At 37.8% G+C, this 15,805-nt stretch overlaps 1 protein-coding gene across 3 annotated transcripts; it reads right to left on the bottom strand.

Moving 5' to 3' along the window:
* Positions 1–12,616: 12,616 nt before the first annotated feature.
* LOC120173858 (cytochrome P450 87A3-like) lies at positions 12,617–14,904 on the bottom strand. Of its 3 annotated transcripts, none has more exons than XM_039180907.1 (9): positions 14,668–14,904; positions 14,247–14,568; positions 14,005–14,154; positions 13,617–13,868; positions 13,443–13,532; positions 13,273–13,351; positions 13,069–13,193; positions 12,847–12,974; positions 12,617–12,752 (listed from the first exon to the last, which is right to left on the bottom strand). In XM_039180907.1, the coding sequence occupies exons 1-9, from the start codon at positions 14,862–14,864 to the stop codon at positions 12,653–12,655; spliced, it is 1,443 nt and encodes a 480-aa protein (XP_039036838.1). In that variant the 5' UTR covers positions 14,865–14,904; the 3' UTR covers positions 12,617–12,652. The 3 variants fall into 3 exon arrangements, with proteins under 3 accessions (XP_039036838.1, XP_039036840.1, XP_039036839.1); XM_039180909.1 differs by having other exon boundaries at positions 12,847–12,967; positions 13,065–13,175; XM_039180908.1 differs by having other exon boundaries at positions 13,069–13,175.
* Between the last annotated feature and the right edge of the window lie 901 nt (positions 14,905–15,805).

The following is a 15,805-nucleotide window of genomic DNA, read 5'->3' as shown; positions in this document are numbered from 1 at the left end:
AACTACACCATGCTAGTCGAATAACCGTAGCCCTCAAAGACTTTCCCCTCCCATGATTTTGCGCCCAACTCACCATATCCATCATACCACTTTCAAGCATACTAACAAGACAAAGTTGCAAAATCCTCACCCAAATTTGATTAGCAAAGAGACATTCAGCAAAGAGATGATCCCTAGATTCACTCTCATAACTACAAAAATAACAAGTAGGACCAATCTGAAATCCCCAAGATAATATACGGACCTTTGTCGGCAAACGATCCAGCAATACAAGCCAAGATATAAACGAGTGACAGGGTATGGATAAACTCCCCTAAATAATTTTAAACCACGAAACTTTATCCCTATTTTACCGAAGCACTTCCCACACCTTTCGAGCTCTAAACTCCCATCAAGGCTCCCAACAAGAGCATAATCATCCCTCAACTTTAGTATCTTTCTTGAAGTCCAACTATGACAACACTTGATAGGAACTTGCCAAAGCGAACAACCCTTCAACATATACCTTTTAACCTAAGCCACCCAGAACGAGCCAGCTTGAGCAAAGAGAACAACAAATATCTCATCATGTAATCTCTATTCCAAACCAGAATAGATTTTATCCCAAGCCTCCCTTTACATTTTGGATAACAAATATTATCTCAACTAACACACGTACCTCTAGTTGAACCCTACGAACCTTTCCAAATAAACACATTACATAAACCCTCAACTCGCTTCATAACTTTAAAAGGCAACATAAATATTCTGCTCCAAAAATTCTGCACACTAAAAATTAAAGCTTGAATAAGTTGTAGTATCCCTACAAAAGGCACACTTGGAAGTCAAACTACGAATCTTTCCCACAATTATATCAATCAACCCCTCACAATCTAACTGGGAAAGGTTTCTAGAAACAAGGGGAACTCCAAATATCTAACAGGAAGAGTGCCCACCCCAACATCATAATGTGCTTAACAACCAAGACATCCTCAACACACCCCTTAGTAAACACAAGAAAATCATCAGCGAAACAAATATGAGTAAGGCCAACTCACTTGCATTTAGGATGAAAATCCAACACACCATGCACACCTGCCAAATTAAGGAGCCTCGAAAAAACATTCATGATTAAAATGAATATATAAAGAGACAAGGGATCCCCCTGTCGAACACCTTTAGCCCAAAAAATATAACCAACAAGCCCCCCATTGAGTCCAACTGAAAACTTAAAGTGCGTTATACAAGCTTGGACCCATCCCCTAAACTCAGCAAAAAAACCCAACAATCTAAAAACCTAAAAAACAAAACTCCAACTAAGGGAGTCAAACACCTTCCTTATATCAATTTTTAAAGCACAACGAACTGACAAATGATTTCTCCTATAACCCCTCTCAAGCTCCTAAGCAAGCAAAACATAATCAATAAAATCCCTCCCAGCTAAAAAGGCACTCTGATTAGACAAAATCAGAATGGGTAACCATAACTTCATTCTATTATCTAGAATTTTTATAATACAGTTGTAAATAGTGGTGCAACATGATATGGGCCGAAAATCATTAGCAAAATAAAGGAGAAGCAATCTTAGGGACTGAAGTAACATTGGTAGAGCTAAACCCGACATACAAACAAGATGATAGGAAAAAGTATTTAACAACATTAATAAAATCCTCACCAACAATTCTACACACAAGCTTAAAGAAACTAGCAGGGTATCCATCATGGCCAGAAGCCTTATTCCCACTCATAGCAAACATCACATCTTTAATATCTTTGGAATTCACTAGAGCAATCAAACTCTCCTGCATTCTAGCAGAAATATCAACCCTTAAAATCTCACGAAGCAACTCGTCCGAGATTGGTTTCACACAAGCATCCATAGACCCAAGGGCCTCAGAAAAATGCCAAACCAACTCAGCAGATATTTCTTCAAAAGTCTCAAGCTTACACCCTTGAGAATCTTGAAGAACATAGATGGTATTAAACTTTTACCTAGTAGTGACTTGCCTAAAAAAATAAATTGTATTACCATCCCCTTCAGTGATAAATTCCACCCTCAATTTATGTCTCAAAAACTTATCCTCGGCCTTCAATAGAGTATCCAAATCTTGACTAAGTTCCTTCTCACGGGTAATATTCTCAGCAGAATGAGAGACCAACACTACCTTCTGAATCTCCTTAAGGTAACTCTTAACCTCTCAGTCCTTTCGAAAAAAACCACTGTAACGCTCATTGTTCAAAGCCCTAAGGAGAAACTTCAATCTCTTAAGCTTAGAAAACAAAACTTGCAAATGATTAACACCAACTAGAACTTTCGAAGAATCCTCAACAATGCTAAAAAATTCAGGGCCTTCGGCCCAAAAATGAAAGAATTTACAAGGCCAAAGAGGTCTACCCACCGGAGCCCTAGTGAACATCAAACTAGGACAATGGTCTGAACAATTAGGAACCAAATTCAAATTTAGCATTAGGAAAAGACTGCAACCAAGTCTAATTTACCGTGACCCTTTCCAATTTTCTAGCTAACGGAGCTTCCTTCTTTTTATTACACCAAATAGAAAAGGAACCAATAAACGGGTGATCAACAACATCAATTTCTTCCAAACAATCAAGAAAATCTTGGACAGCTCGAGTCACACCCTGACTGCCATCAAAATGTGAGCTCTCATTAGGACTTCTCATGATATTGAAATCCCCTACAATAACCTAAGGGTTATCAGTAGCATAAGAGTTATCATGAATTAAATTTTCTTATAGTCGCCTTTGATCCTCATGACTATTGCATCCATAAACTATAGAAAGAAAAATTGAACATCACTGACTTTAACAAACATGTAATGCGTTAAACAGAATCAATATTCTCCCATTCAAAGCCTCTAAAAAATTAGAAATAAACTTCTAACCACCAAATTGTTTATGAACAATAGACTCAACATTTAACTCTTTAACCCTGGTTTTAAGTAAACACAATTTTCATCTGCAACTTCCTAACCACACTCACTATCCTTCTTATCTAAAGAGGGTCATTACACCCTCTCACATTCCAAGTCAAAATCATCTTAAACCAGGGGAAACATCATCTTTCTGACCACTTCTGCCTTGTTTATTCTTATTTGCACCCCCTCAATTCTCTTTAGTTTTCAACATACTCATTAACTCTGCCACTCCATCAACAATAACTCTAGTTTTCCTAAGCGAAATTTTTGCCCCTTGAGCCAAAGGAACAAATTGGTTCAGGCTTTATAGATCAATAATATCCTCCTGACAATGACTCAGAGAACTTTCAGTAGGATAGAAAATAACACCGACATCATGAACTCCTGATAAGTCCCTCAAAATAGAACTCACACAAATAGCATCACCATTATTAGGAGCATGACTTACACCAGGAACAATTGATTGTCTAGCATTACCACCACCTGGAACATCACCACCACCCGTTCACACCACCCTATCAAAACCATCGAGAAAACTAGATTTATCCCTTACCCCTAAAACCTCACCAGTAACATGCTCCCGACTCACCTCATCAATATTACCCACTACACTAACATTCTTCTTGGAGCATTCTTCCTTGAAATGCCCAAAATTACTACAATGACCACACCTTAGAGGACTCTAAATTAACTCCATTCCAACATTAACTTGATTGCCCTTACCAAGCTCAACCATAACAGAACCAGAAAGTTCAAACTTATCATCAATGTTAACAAAAAAAATAAACTCTAACTGTTGTTTCAAAGCTGTAGCACGATCTGTGTATAGCGGCTTACCAAGAGCACTCGCAATATACCCAAGCCCCTTTGAGAATACAACTTCAACGGTACATCCCAAAGTTTAATCCAAATCGAGGTAGCATCAAGAGTGATCTTTTCAAGGACTATCCCCGACAACACTACCTAAGAATAATAACTTTCTGCTGAATATGCCAAGGGTTAGCCTCTAAGACCCAACCATGAACCCGCTTATAGAGGAAATTTAGGATATACATACTTGGTGCTAAGAACCTAATTTATATAAAGCCCTCTCTACCCCCACAATTTATTAGCAGTTTTCCGGAAAATATCAAGAGGGGGAGACTTACCTAGGAAATTCCCCAATAAAACATTCTCTCCCTACTGAACACCATCAGTTAACACCTCTTGTGGTGGCTTCACCAAAATATGTCCCTTTTTTCAATAGGGGAAAAACTCTAGTGATTGATTGAGAACAATAGGCTTCCAATCCTTACCTAGCTCAATAGTAGTCTCCACCACAACAGGGTCTCCCAAAGCACCCTCCTTAGCAAGACCCTTCGATTCACCTTCCACAGCTGCTCACAATAGTGGAAAATTTTCCAGCCATAAATCTCCACTATCACGAGAAACCAATTCAAACCCATCTAACATCAAATCTACCATGAATGACCAAAATCAACCAAATGTGAATATCAAATATGCCAAAATAATCAAAACCTAAACGAAACCAGCAACAATCAACCACAGAAGCAAAAAGGAGTAGCAAACATCACTCAAGAAAACCCAATAAAACTAAGAACAAGAACCAAAAATCAACCACAAAAACTACAAGAACAGAAGAAGCACTCAATAATCCCAAAAGCAAAAGAAAAAAATCCACAGAACAAAAAAATCGCACAAAAAACACAGGAGCAAGATCAAAATTCTCAGATTCTATAAAACTTGCTAACGTGCACCCAGAGAAAAACGGTATCGTGCGCCATCTTCTGCTATGTCAGGTTTGTTGGGAATTCATTTTTCTGAGTTCAAAATTTTTGTTAGTACAACTTTTTTAGTTTAGTTTTATTTTGTACTATTTTGTTCAGATTTTCAAGAAACAATTTGACTCATCAACGACAAGAAAAATTATTAATTTAAGTTTGAATAACTTGGTTGGCTCAATGTTTAAATCAATCGTTTGAATATTCTTATAATTTAAACAGAGAATTATAGTCGATGAAAGAACATTCGTTGATTGATTTTTAAAAGAAGAAGAAAATGAATTATTACAGAGAAGAAGAAAGAGGATGAATCAATTACGGACTATTCACTTTCTTAGTGTAAATTGAAGATATTTATATAACCTTCGATGTGTCTGTCAGTCGTACAATCATGTGACTATTTGTAGTCGATTAAATCAAGTGGAAATGATAGTCAAATTTTGAATTTAATTTTTGACGCATCACGTGAACGTATCATAGGTATGTCTAGATTTTATTTGTGCGTTATAATTAATTTAAGAGTTTATGTTTGAGGAACGTGAACTTTTAAAGACTAACAAATAAATGAATTTATGTGTAAACTAATTATTAATGAACAATGTCATAGCCCAAAAATTTAACTAAAATTAATTAATTGTTTTTCTGGACTAAACTGTAAATTTTTAAAAACTTATGAGCTATATTCAAAAGTTTAGAAGTTGAGGGACTTAACACCCAATTAACCCATTTTTTTGATCAGCTTAAAAAAATGAATAAAAAATAAGTGAGTTGCTAGATGAGGAGATTTGAACCCCTGCCACCAGGGATAGGCACCGATGACCTAGCCTGTTAGTGTTTATATTTAATCAATATATATTAAATATTTATTGATTTACCTGTGTTACCCAGAACTGAAACCCTTTCTCCTCGTGTTTTAACCCATTTTCCCCTCGTCAAATAACTTTCTCGTCATCCCATCTTCGACTGGCAGTGCAGATCACTGTCACCCTCATCTGGTGCGCCTGGCCTATGCGAAGTAACCCCGACCAACCCCGTTCTAAAATCAACCACCGATTAGGTGAAATCGAGAGTAAATCGCTTGTTCTCGCCGTTCGTTTTTTTCGTGAAATTCGGCCACCGTGCTTAGTCGTTTGCCTCACCACCCCTAAACATCGATTTCTCGTCGCCGTACGTTCAAAACCCGACCGAAGCCATTGTCCATCATCTTCATTTTCCTTACCGTCGGCGTGGGTAAGCTCAAGTTATATTTTGGTTAATTTTCTTTTGATTTTGGTTGATTTCTGGTTAGTTATTGCATGTAATTGGTTGATCGAGGTTATGGGAGTAATCGGCCATCGACCAGACCCCATTCCGTCATCTCACACGCTTGGGGCTTGTCCCCATTTTGGTTTCTTTAAGAAACCGATCCAGCCGGTCTGGACCAACCAGAACCGACCCAACCCAACCCGAACTGTTTGACTCGACCCGACCCGTTGACCTTGACTAGAGTTGACTTTGACACGAAAAGTTAAATTTTTCAAAAAGTCATATTCTATATTTTTCGACGTCCTGGGTCCGAATCTGAAGTCGGTTTTTCCAAATTCAAACCTGAAAGCTTTCGAATTGACCTGTAAACCTGAAAAAATGCATATTTATTTAAGTTTTTTAATTCAAGTAATTGAATCGAATAGTCAATGACTAATTATTGTTATCGTATGTTAAAGGTACTCGGAGATCTCTTGACCGTTTGACTGCTCGACCCGGTTCCTCCCAATCTGCTCGTCCTTGAGAGGCCGTGAATACTCGTATAGTTATGTAACCCTGTTAGTTATTCAATTTAAAAATTATTCCGAATATGACCGTGTTCTGATATGACTTAGGTTCCCGTTTAATCGAAGAGCCTAGTGAAGCCGGTGCTCGATAGATCTTCTGAACTGACCCGTTTTGCAAGGTGTGTTCTTTGTGTGCAATATAAATATTTTAAACATTTGTTTGAAATCTTATGTGCATATGAATGTTTTCTCTGATTTGAAATATAATGTTTGATATGATTCGACTACTGTATAAATTACCTGTTTTGAAACCTCATTCCTGATTTACTGAAATGTAAAGCATGATTGCCTGAAATATGATTTTTTATTACTCTTTTAATGAACTGATGATCTGTCTAAAGTTTGATTTACTGCTACTACTGGTTATAGTCTGAAAAATGTTTTATTCGGGGCACTCTGGGATCTGGTATGAAGGCTTTGGCAGGTCCAGTCGTTGTTGGTAATTCCTTAGATAGGTTTAGGACCGACTGGTAATTCCTTATGGACCTAAGGTTACCCTTGGGTAGGCTCTATGGCCCCGAGATTTTCTTGGGTAAGCCTTCGTGGCCCCGAGAATTGTCTTGGGTAGGCTCTCTCAGGCCCAATGATACTCCCTTAGGTTGTGCAGTTCTGGGGAACTACATATAGCGTTCGGTTGGATGATGATTAAGAGTTTTTAAATTAAAAACTCCTATGATATTTTAATGACTATGATCTGTACTGATTTTAAAAAGCATAACTGTATGTTTTTATTTCTGCACTGTTGGGACACACTGAGCCTTTAGCTCACTTTACAAACTGTTTTACCCCCTTTCAGATATTCTTGGATAGGCACACCGTATCAGGCAGTTGGAGGATTGACACAATTAGTATAGATCTTTTTGTTGTAATCTTTCTATCTTTCGAATTGCTTTTAATTATGGTGACATGTGCCTTATTTTTGAAGTACTTATCTTTTTATGATGTTTACTGCTTTTGCTACTGATATTTGGTTTACTGTGCTCCGGAATTATTACATGTTTTATTTTTACTCGGTCGCTTTTAGTTTTATAATTATGAGTTGGGTTTTATCGTTATTTATTATACTTTTATAAATGTCAATTGTAATATGTTTTAAATTATCGAATAACATTTTTGGAAAATGTCTTTAAGAATCTTTAGTGCAATCCGCTAGACTTAGTCGAAACGTATAACCTGGGTCTAGGGGGTTATATTTAATTGGTATCAGAGCATTTAATTTTTAAACCTCGGACTGTGAATGGGTCCAAACTGAAAATACGATATTGAAATGTTTTACAAAACAAGTCACTAAGGCCATGTCACAAAGTTTTTACGAGTTTAATTGTGTTCGGGACTCCAAGTGTCAATCTAACCTTAGGCTTTATCTTCTATAATAAACTCGAGATGCACCAAGATGAGTGCTAGACGTAGTCGTCGTCCTAGTCGTGGGTGAGGTCGAACGACTAGATTTACAGACCCAGTAGATGAGATACGGGTAGACCCCCCACCTCAGATATATGATCATGCTCCTGCGACCCCGACGGATCTGCCTCCTACCTCTTATATTGGATTGACTACTCTGATTAGAGGAGCGAACGTTACTGAGCCCGAGTCTACTAGAGTTGTATTAAATGAGAATCTTGGTAGATAATTTCTTCAGTTAATTCAGGGAGCGGTCAGAGCTACTGTGTTGTACTCGAGGTTCCTATTTCTCATACTCTGATTGCTAATAGAGTTAAGACGTTTATTGGCCTTACTGGTGGAGCCCCGACTGAGGCCAAGGATTGGCTCAATGATACCGAACGATGCATGGATCAGTTAGGTTTAGATCCGCATCGATGTTATTTAGGAGTAATTTCTATGTTGGACGGGAATGCCCACACCTGGTGGGAGTCTAAGCAGTGTTCCGGCCGATCGTTTGACCTGAGATTTCTTCAGAGAGCGCTTTAGGAGCCATTTTCTGGGAGATGATTATTTAGCTCAGAGACAACAACAGTTTCAATACTTGGTTTAGGGAGATATGAATGTTTCTGAGTACGAGATCGAGTTCTTAAAATTGCTAAAGTATGGATTCATCCGGTACCTATCGAGAGCGATAGGTACCGAAAGTTTGCTTAGGGACTCCAATACGAGTTACGTCGTCAAGTAGTTACTCATCAAGATGAGGTATTCAATATTGTAGTTGGGAGAGCAAAATATAAGGAGAAAGTCAAGGCTTCTACACCTGATAGTGATAGGGTAGATCGAGATCGATCTAGGAGGCCTTTTGGTCGGTCTGCGCCTTCTGCATGCTCTGATAAAAGAACTCGTACTGCTGCTAATCAGATGAGTCATTCTGGTTCAAGGCCTGCGTCTCCTCCACCTACTATAGCTAGTTGAGGTGATTCTGCATATTCCACTCCAAAATCGAGTTGCGAATTCTGTGGAAATCAACATGGGGGAAAGTGTCGTAAGAAGATGGGTACATGTTTTCGTTGTGGATCTAGTAAACCGCCCATACACGCCGTTCGTTTTTCATGAAATTCGGCCACCGTGTTCAATCATTCGCCTCACTGCCCCTAAATATCGATTCCTCATTGTCGTGCATTCAAAACCCAACTGAAACCATTGTCCATCGTCGTCTTTTTCCTCACCGTCGGTGTAGGTAAGCTCGGGTTATATTTTGGTTAATTTTCTTTTGATTTTGGTTGATTTTTTGCTAGTTATTGCATGTAATTGGTTGATCGAGGTTATGAAAGTAATCGGTCGTCGACCATACCTCATTCAGTCATCTCACGCGCCCCCATGAGCCGCTGCGTGGGCGTAGGGCTTGTCCCACTCTGGTTTCTTCAAGAAACTAGTCTAGTCGGTCTGGACCGGCCTAAACCAACCCAACCCGACTCAACATAAACTGTTTGTCCCGACTCGACCCGAACTGTTTGACCCGACCTGACACGTTGACTTTGACCCGACTCGACCCGTTGACCTTGATCAGAGTTGACTTTGAATTGAAAATTCAAATTTTTTGAAAAGTCATATTTTATGTTTTTCGACGTTATGAGTCTGAATCCGAAGTCCGTTTTTCCAAATTCAAACTCGAAAGCTTCTGAATTGACCCGTAAACCCAAAAAATGCGTATTTATTTAAGTGTTTTAATTCAGTTAATTGAACCAAATGGTCAAGGACTAATTATTGTTATCGAATGTTAAAGGTACTTGAGGATCTCCTGACCGTTTAACTGCTCGACCCGGTTTCTCCCGATCCGCTAGTCCTCGAGAGGCCGTGAATACTCGTATAGTTCTGTAACCCCGTTAGTTATTTAGTTTAGAGATTATTTCGAATATGACCCTGTTCTGATATGGCTTAGGTTCCCGTTCAGTCGAAGAGCCTAGTGAAGTCGGTGTTTGATAGATCTTCCGGACTGACCCGTTTTGTGAGGTGTGTTCCTTGTGTGCAATATAAATGTTTTAAATAACTGTTTGAATTCTCATGTGCACTTGAATGTTTTCTATGATTTAAAATATAATGTTTGATCTGATTCGACTACTGTATAAATTACATGTTTTAAAACCTCATTCCTAATTTACTGAAATGTAAAGTATGATTGCCTGAATTATGATTTATGATTACTGTTTTATTGAACTAATGATCTGTCTGAACTCTGATTTACTGCTACTACTGGTTACTGTCTGAAAAATGTTTTATTCGGGTCACTCTGGATATGGTATGAAGACTTTGGCAGGTTCAGTCACTGTTGGTAATTCATTGGATAGGTTCAGTACCGACTGGTAATTTTTTATGGACCTAAAGCGACCCTTGGGTAGGCTCTACGGCCCCGAGATTTTTCTTGGGTAAGCCTTCGTGGCCCAGAGAATTGTCTTGGGTAGGCTCTCAGGCCCCAAGGTACTCCCTTAGGTAGTGCAGTTCTGGGGAACTGCATATGGTGTTCGGTTGGAGGACGATTCAGAGTTTTTAAATTAAAAAATCATATAATGTTTAATGACTGTGATCTCTACTGATTTTAAAAAGCATAACTGCATGTTTTTGTTTTTGCACTGTTGGGACACATTGAGCCTCTAACTCACTTTTCAAATTGTTTTACTCCCTTTCAGATATTCTCGGATAGACACTCCGTATTAGACACTTAGAGGATTGACACATTTAGTACAAATCTTTTTGTTGTAATGTTTCTTTCTTCCGAACTGCTTTTAATTATGGTAAAAAAAACTGATAATATCCAAAAAGACCATTAATTAAATTCAATTAATTTAATTTTTTTTTCTAAATCAATTAATTTTTTAATATAGCAAGTGATAATAAGTTTCAAATACTACCTAACATAGAGAAAACAAAATAATAAAAAGTCCCGGACTGGATTGGGCTTATTGATACAACCATAAACGACGTTGTTTTAGTGGTTTGTGGGTTTATGGCGGTTTAAAACTCCAACTCCCTCCATAACGGAATATAGTATTCCCCAGTCTCCAACTGCCAACGAAACAAGAGTCAATGACAATGCAAAGATTGTTGACTTTTTTTCTTCATGCGACGTCGTTTCAATCCAGAACCTCTCGAAATCAAAGCTCAAGAGTACGGAACCAAGATTGTCATCAACATGGCCGTTCCCAGCGGTTCAGTGAGTTTATTTTTTATTTTTTATTCAACAATTTATACTTTGAGGATGCAACTCTTTTTCATATTTTGAGTGATGTTAAGATCATTCTCTATCTATATATGCTTGATGTAACTATGCCCGGAACTATGAAAGAAGCAGAGAAGCAGAAGGAAGGGCTTGTAAATATAGCAGTTTCTTCTTTGATCTTGCATGTATTATCATTCTGGGTTTAAGAAAGATAATACGTATTCATCAATTTCTAGTCTTCAGTTTTTTTTATTTTTCGTCAAGTATTAATCTGAAATTTGAAGAATCAAAATTATAAGCTAATGTTAAAGGATGCTTATGCAGGTATGCTTGTGGGAAGGAAATATGCGAACTGTACATGTTTTGTGATTATATGAATATTTCATGAATGAGTAATTCAACTTACATGTTGGAGTTTCCATTGTTTCAGGATGTGCTTGTTTTCTATTGTTTTTCAGATGGAAATGCTCTGTTTTTCTTTTCCTTTTTTTTACTTCAGCTGTCACAGACCGTATATATATATAAGTTGGATTATACTGTTTAGTTTACTTTTGGTTATATTTCCAACAATTATGAACTTACATTCTTATCAAGACGAGGTAGAAAGAATGCAAGGAAAGATGATTATTTTACATTTTGTTTGGAATTGCTGTGCTTGTGTTACTGTGGCTTTTGCACCAAAAGGGATTTTTTTGATCCCCTTTGCGACTGGCGGGAATATCATTTTGGGTTTTTGCGATCAGAGTCTCAGATATATAAACAGGCACAATATTGGCATTGGCCAATCCACGTTTTTTGCCAAAGGAAAAACATATTGAAGCCAAGCACCACAAGCATGATGCTCGACATAAACGAAACGGCATTCACCATGTGCACAGGCACAATCATTCAGAAAGGGGCACTGATTATTTACTATTATTATCTGCCTCGTATTAACAAGGACAAGGGCAATCACAATCATAGACATGTCAAAAGTTCTAGCATCATACAACAAGTCCATTTAAACACGAGGAAAGATGATGATGATGTTGGGAAACACAAGCACAAAATGGCAATAGAGATGAGATAGTGGATATGTAGGTGAAGTTTTGGTTCAGATTTGGGTAGTTAGGTAACTCCTGGTTGAAGTTGCATGGCTGAACATTTGCCTTTTCCCCCTCTTTTGTTAGAGGAAATTGAGAACCTCCTCAAGATTCTTCAGTAGAATTCTAAGAAAAAGATAATAATTAGAAAGGAAAAAGATAGGACAAAGCTTTAAACATTTACAATATTGCAAGTTATGATGGGATTGCAAAATATGCATACAAGGCATTGGTAAAACTTTGGTTTAGTCTTGGTTGGAGAAATGACTGTAATAATGGATTCTCTACTTTCTCCAATATGAAGATGTACTGATGATTGTTATCCTCTTCTTCAGTCCAAGAAAAGCTAGGTTAAAACAACAGTGACTAGTAAGATGATAAGCTGGAATCTTTTTGTTGTTTTGCTTCTTTGGCAGATATCCTGACTTTGCTTAACATTGTTTTATGCCTTGTGTTGGTGAAGTTACTCCATTCTAGTTTTCTCCATGAGCTGAACGTGAAATCCATCTGGAAATTGTAAACCTGGGGTTCGGAGTATATTTCCTCCTTTGATTGCTTCCCACCTGAAAGGTTCAGAATCTCGATGAGGTTCTATCTATTGATCAGTGCATTGAGTGAGTACAGAACTCATTCTAGTTTGTAGAATCATGCTATTACTTGTATTTTGTAACCAGGCAATGGAGGAAGACGGTCATCTGTACTTTAGTGAAGTCTGTTCCGACACAAAATCTCATGCCACCACCAAATGCCATGAAATTCCTTGAAGCTCCATGTATTTCTGTTCCCTGCAGTTACATGTTACAGTTTTTTTAGCTCCATGTAAATTTTATGAATCAGTCTTGCAGGTTAATGAGGACACAATTTACAGTATTCACCCACCTCCCATCTTGATGGATTGAAGACGAGGGGATCTTGGTATTTTGCTGGATTGAGGTGCACAGCTGGGGGACAGACCATTACTGCCCAACCTTCTGGAATAGTATATCCTGCATTATTATCGAATTTTATGTGTTAGTTTTCATATTAATTTCATGGCTAAAACTTGTTTATAACACTTGGAGAGTAACTTATTTTAATGCATACCTTTGAACTGGATTTCCCTTAGTGTTTTTCTGAAGATTCCTGGAACTATATTTGCCAGTCTAACTGTTTCATTGATGAACTGTATGCAAGTTTCACTTGTCAGTATGGAAATAAAACAGCCTGAAGCAGATGATAAATCTTATTAAAAGTTTAAACTGCAACTATCTAACCTGGAAGGTATATGTCATCGACTTGTATTCTTTCCATGTAAGTCCAGAGTTGGTATTTTCTCGGTTTCGTAGAATTGCCTCATGCTCATCCTGTAAGGTGAAAATACTAAGTGTGTGCTTGATGGTAAGAGGATTTTTCAGATAAAGGATTTTAGCTGAAATATTTTCACATACTGTTAATTTGTTCAGCACTGAAGGATTGTCAGAAAGGAATTTAACAGCTAAAGTTAGAGCTAGGGACGTTGTTTCAAAGCTGGCAAATAGTAGCACGAACATCAAATCCAGAGCAATTGCCTCTGTGAGTATTGTTCCCTCTTTCTGAAGTTCTTCAAGGACGAAATCGAAAAAATCACTTTGCTGTTTCCTGGGCATAGACCGCCTGTCATTTAGCAAGTCCTTCAGCATTTTCATTGCATTTTTTCTTCCCTGTATATAGAAATCGTCAAGAGGGTCAACACAGAAAAAGATGGGTTCATTGAGGCCTATGTTTCTAATAACTCAGGGGAGCCTGATTTGGTAAGTCCTTCAGCTAGAAAATTGGTAAATATAATCATGATTGTACCTGTAAACATTTGTGATAAGCTGTTCCAGGAATATCCAACGGAAATGAGATTAGTCCCTGTATGAATGCAACAAAATTCCCCCTCAGATTTTCCGAGGAACTGTCTTGGTCATAACTTATTAGCTTTTTGGCTGTCAGATCAAATATCATCTGCAAAAAAAGGACCAAGTTATCGTTGTAAACTTGACCAGAAACTTGGGCTGATGATGAACCATGAGTGAGGTATATAAATGTTAAATTACACTAGCAGTTGCGTCTTTTAATTCCACAGTTTCTTGGCTTGACCAACGCTGTAACCTTGTGCAAGCTGTGTTCTCAACTTCAGGTAACATCTTTTTGAGGCTTTCAGGACCAAAGAGATTAAGAACCATATTCTTCAGGTACTTGTACATGAAACCATGCAAGGAACCCACGTTCTGACGTCCAAATATCTCTGTGAATGTATCAGGATACCAACTCTGAAACAGTTGTCCCTCTTGCTGGAAGACAAAATGATTGAGATCCGGATCAGTCGACACAATCACCGGTCGCCCCACTAGGTTGGTTTTGAATATCGGCCCATACCTTCACAGGTAATAACAACAATCAACATGCTAAGAATGGAAGGAGATGTACGAAAAGAAGACCATCATCAGTGAAGGAGATTGATGCAATTTCTATTACCTGTTCATCCTGTCTTTGACAAAGAGAGGAATATCGAAAGTGGCATTGGGGCTGAAGAACTGAAGGGTCTGGCCAACAAGTGGGAACCCCATTGAACCTGGTGGAAGTTTACCATTACATCTAGGATTTCTCCATTTGTTAACCCAATGTGTGATGCAGATAATGAGCAAAGCTCCAATGCACGTCAATAGCAACATCTCTCAGTCGAGGAAATATAAAAACCCCAGCTCACACTGGATTGATCAAGGAAAGAAGGTTATAAAATGCAGGTACTGGCTTTTGTTTATAGAGAAAAAGGTTGAAATGAGCAGAAAAGAGAAAAGAACGTAGTAAGAATAGACAGGTAAGAGAAGAAAATGCCGGAATGTAAGTATGTATTGTATGTATCTCATCAGTCATGAGAAAGCTCATGCTTAAATAGGAAGGCAATGCATTGCATACAACCGTACTTAAAATGAATTCAATTTATTAATTAATTAAAGCTTTCTTTATTTATTCATTCTTTTTGGAACTTTAAAGATATCATAGAATGGAATGGAATATAATTTAGAGTTAACTGCCTGTCTAGGAACTGTTCATTATCATATTGTCAACGCTATCACATTGAAAGAGAGAGAGAGAGAGTAGCATATGATTAGATTAGACCTTTAGAAGCTAACACGATGTTTCTTTCCATCTCTTCATCTAGTGGTTGGATTTTCTTTTCTTTGCCCCCATCAATGGTAGAAAGTGCTTTAACCCGAAAAGCAGAAGAAGCACGAGGCTTAATTTTAGCCTTTTTTTAGGAACAAAGGGTAGGGAAACTGTAGATTTGAGAGGATCCATGTCTGACCAAACTATCTTAAGACCAATTTACATTACATCACTGAATACCAAACACAAACAAAAGGAATCTAATGGCTTCTTTGAAATAGTCTTAAAAATCTAAGCTAAATTTCCCCCCGTTTACTGCAACATCTGGAGTTTTCATTTTTATTTGCTTTCTGTATCCAAATCAGAATCTCCTGTAAATCCTAATATCGTATTCTCAGATCTCCAATCTTGATGCATACATCACTTAAGATTTGGAATGAAGGGGCTGTGGATATGCATGCAACTACTGTGATTGTGTATGACTTGAAGCAATATCATGCTTACC

This window comes from Hibiscus syriacus, unplaced genomic scaffold (assembly GCF_006381635.1).
Source record: "Hibiscus syriacus cultivar Baekdansim isolate YM2019G1 unplaced genomic scaffold, ASM638163v2 tig00111989_pilon, whole genome shotgun sequence".
NCBI lineage: Eukaryota > Viridiplantae > Streptophyta > Magnoliopsida > Malvales > Malvaceae > Hibiscus > Hibiscus syriacus.
This window is presented reverse-complemented; position numbering and strand designations above follow the sequence as displayed.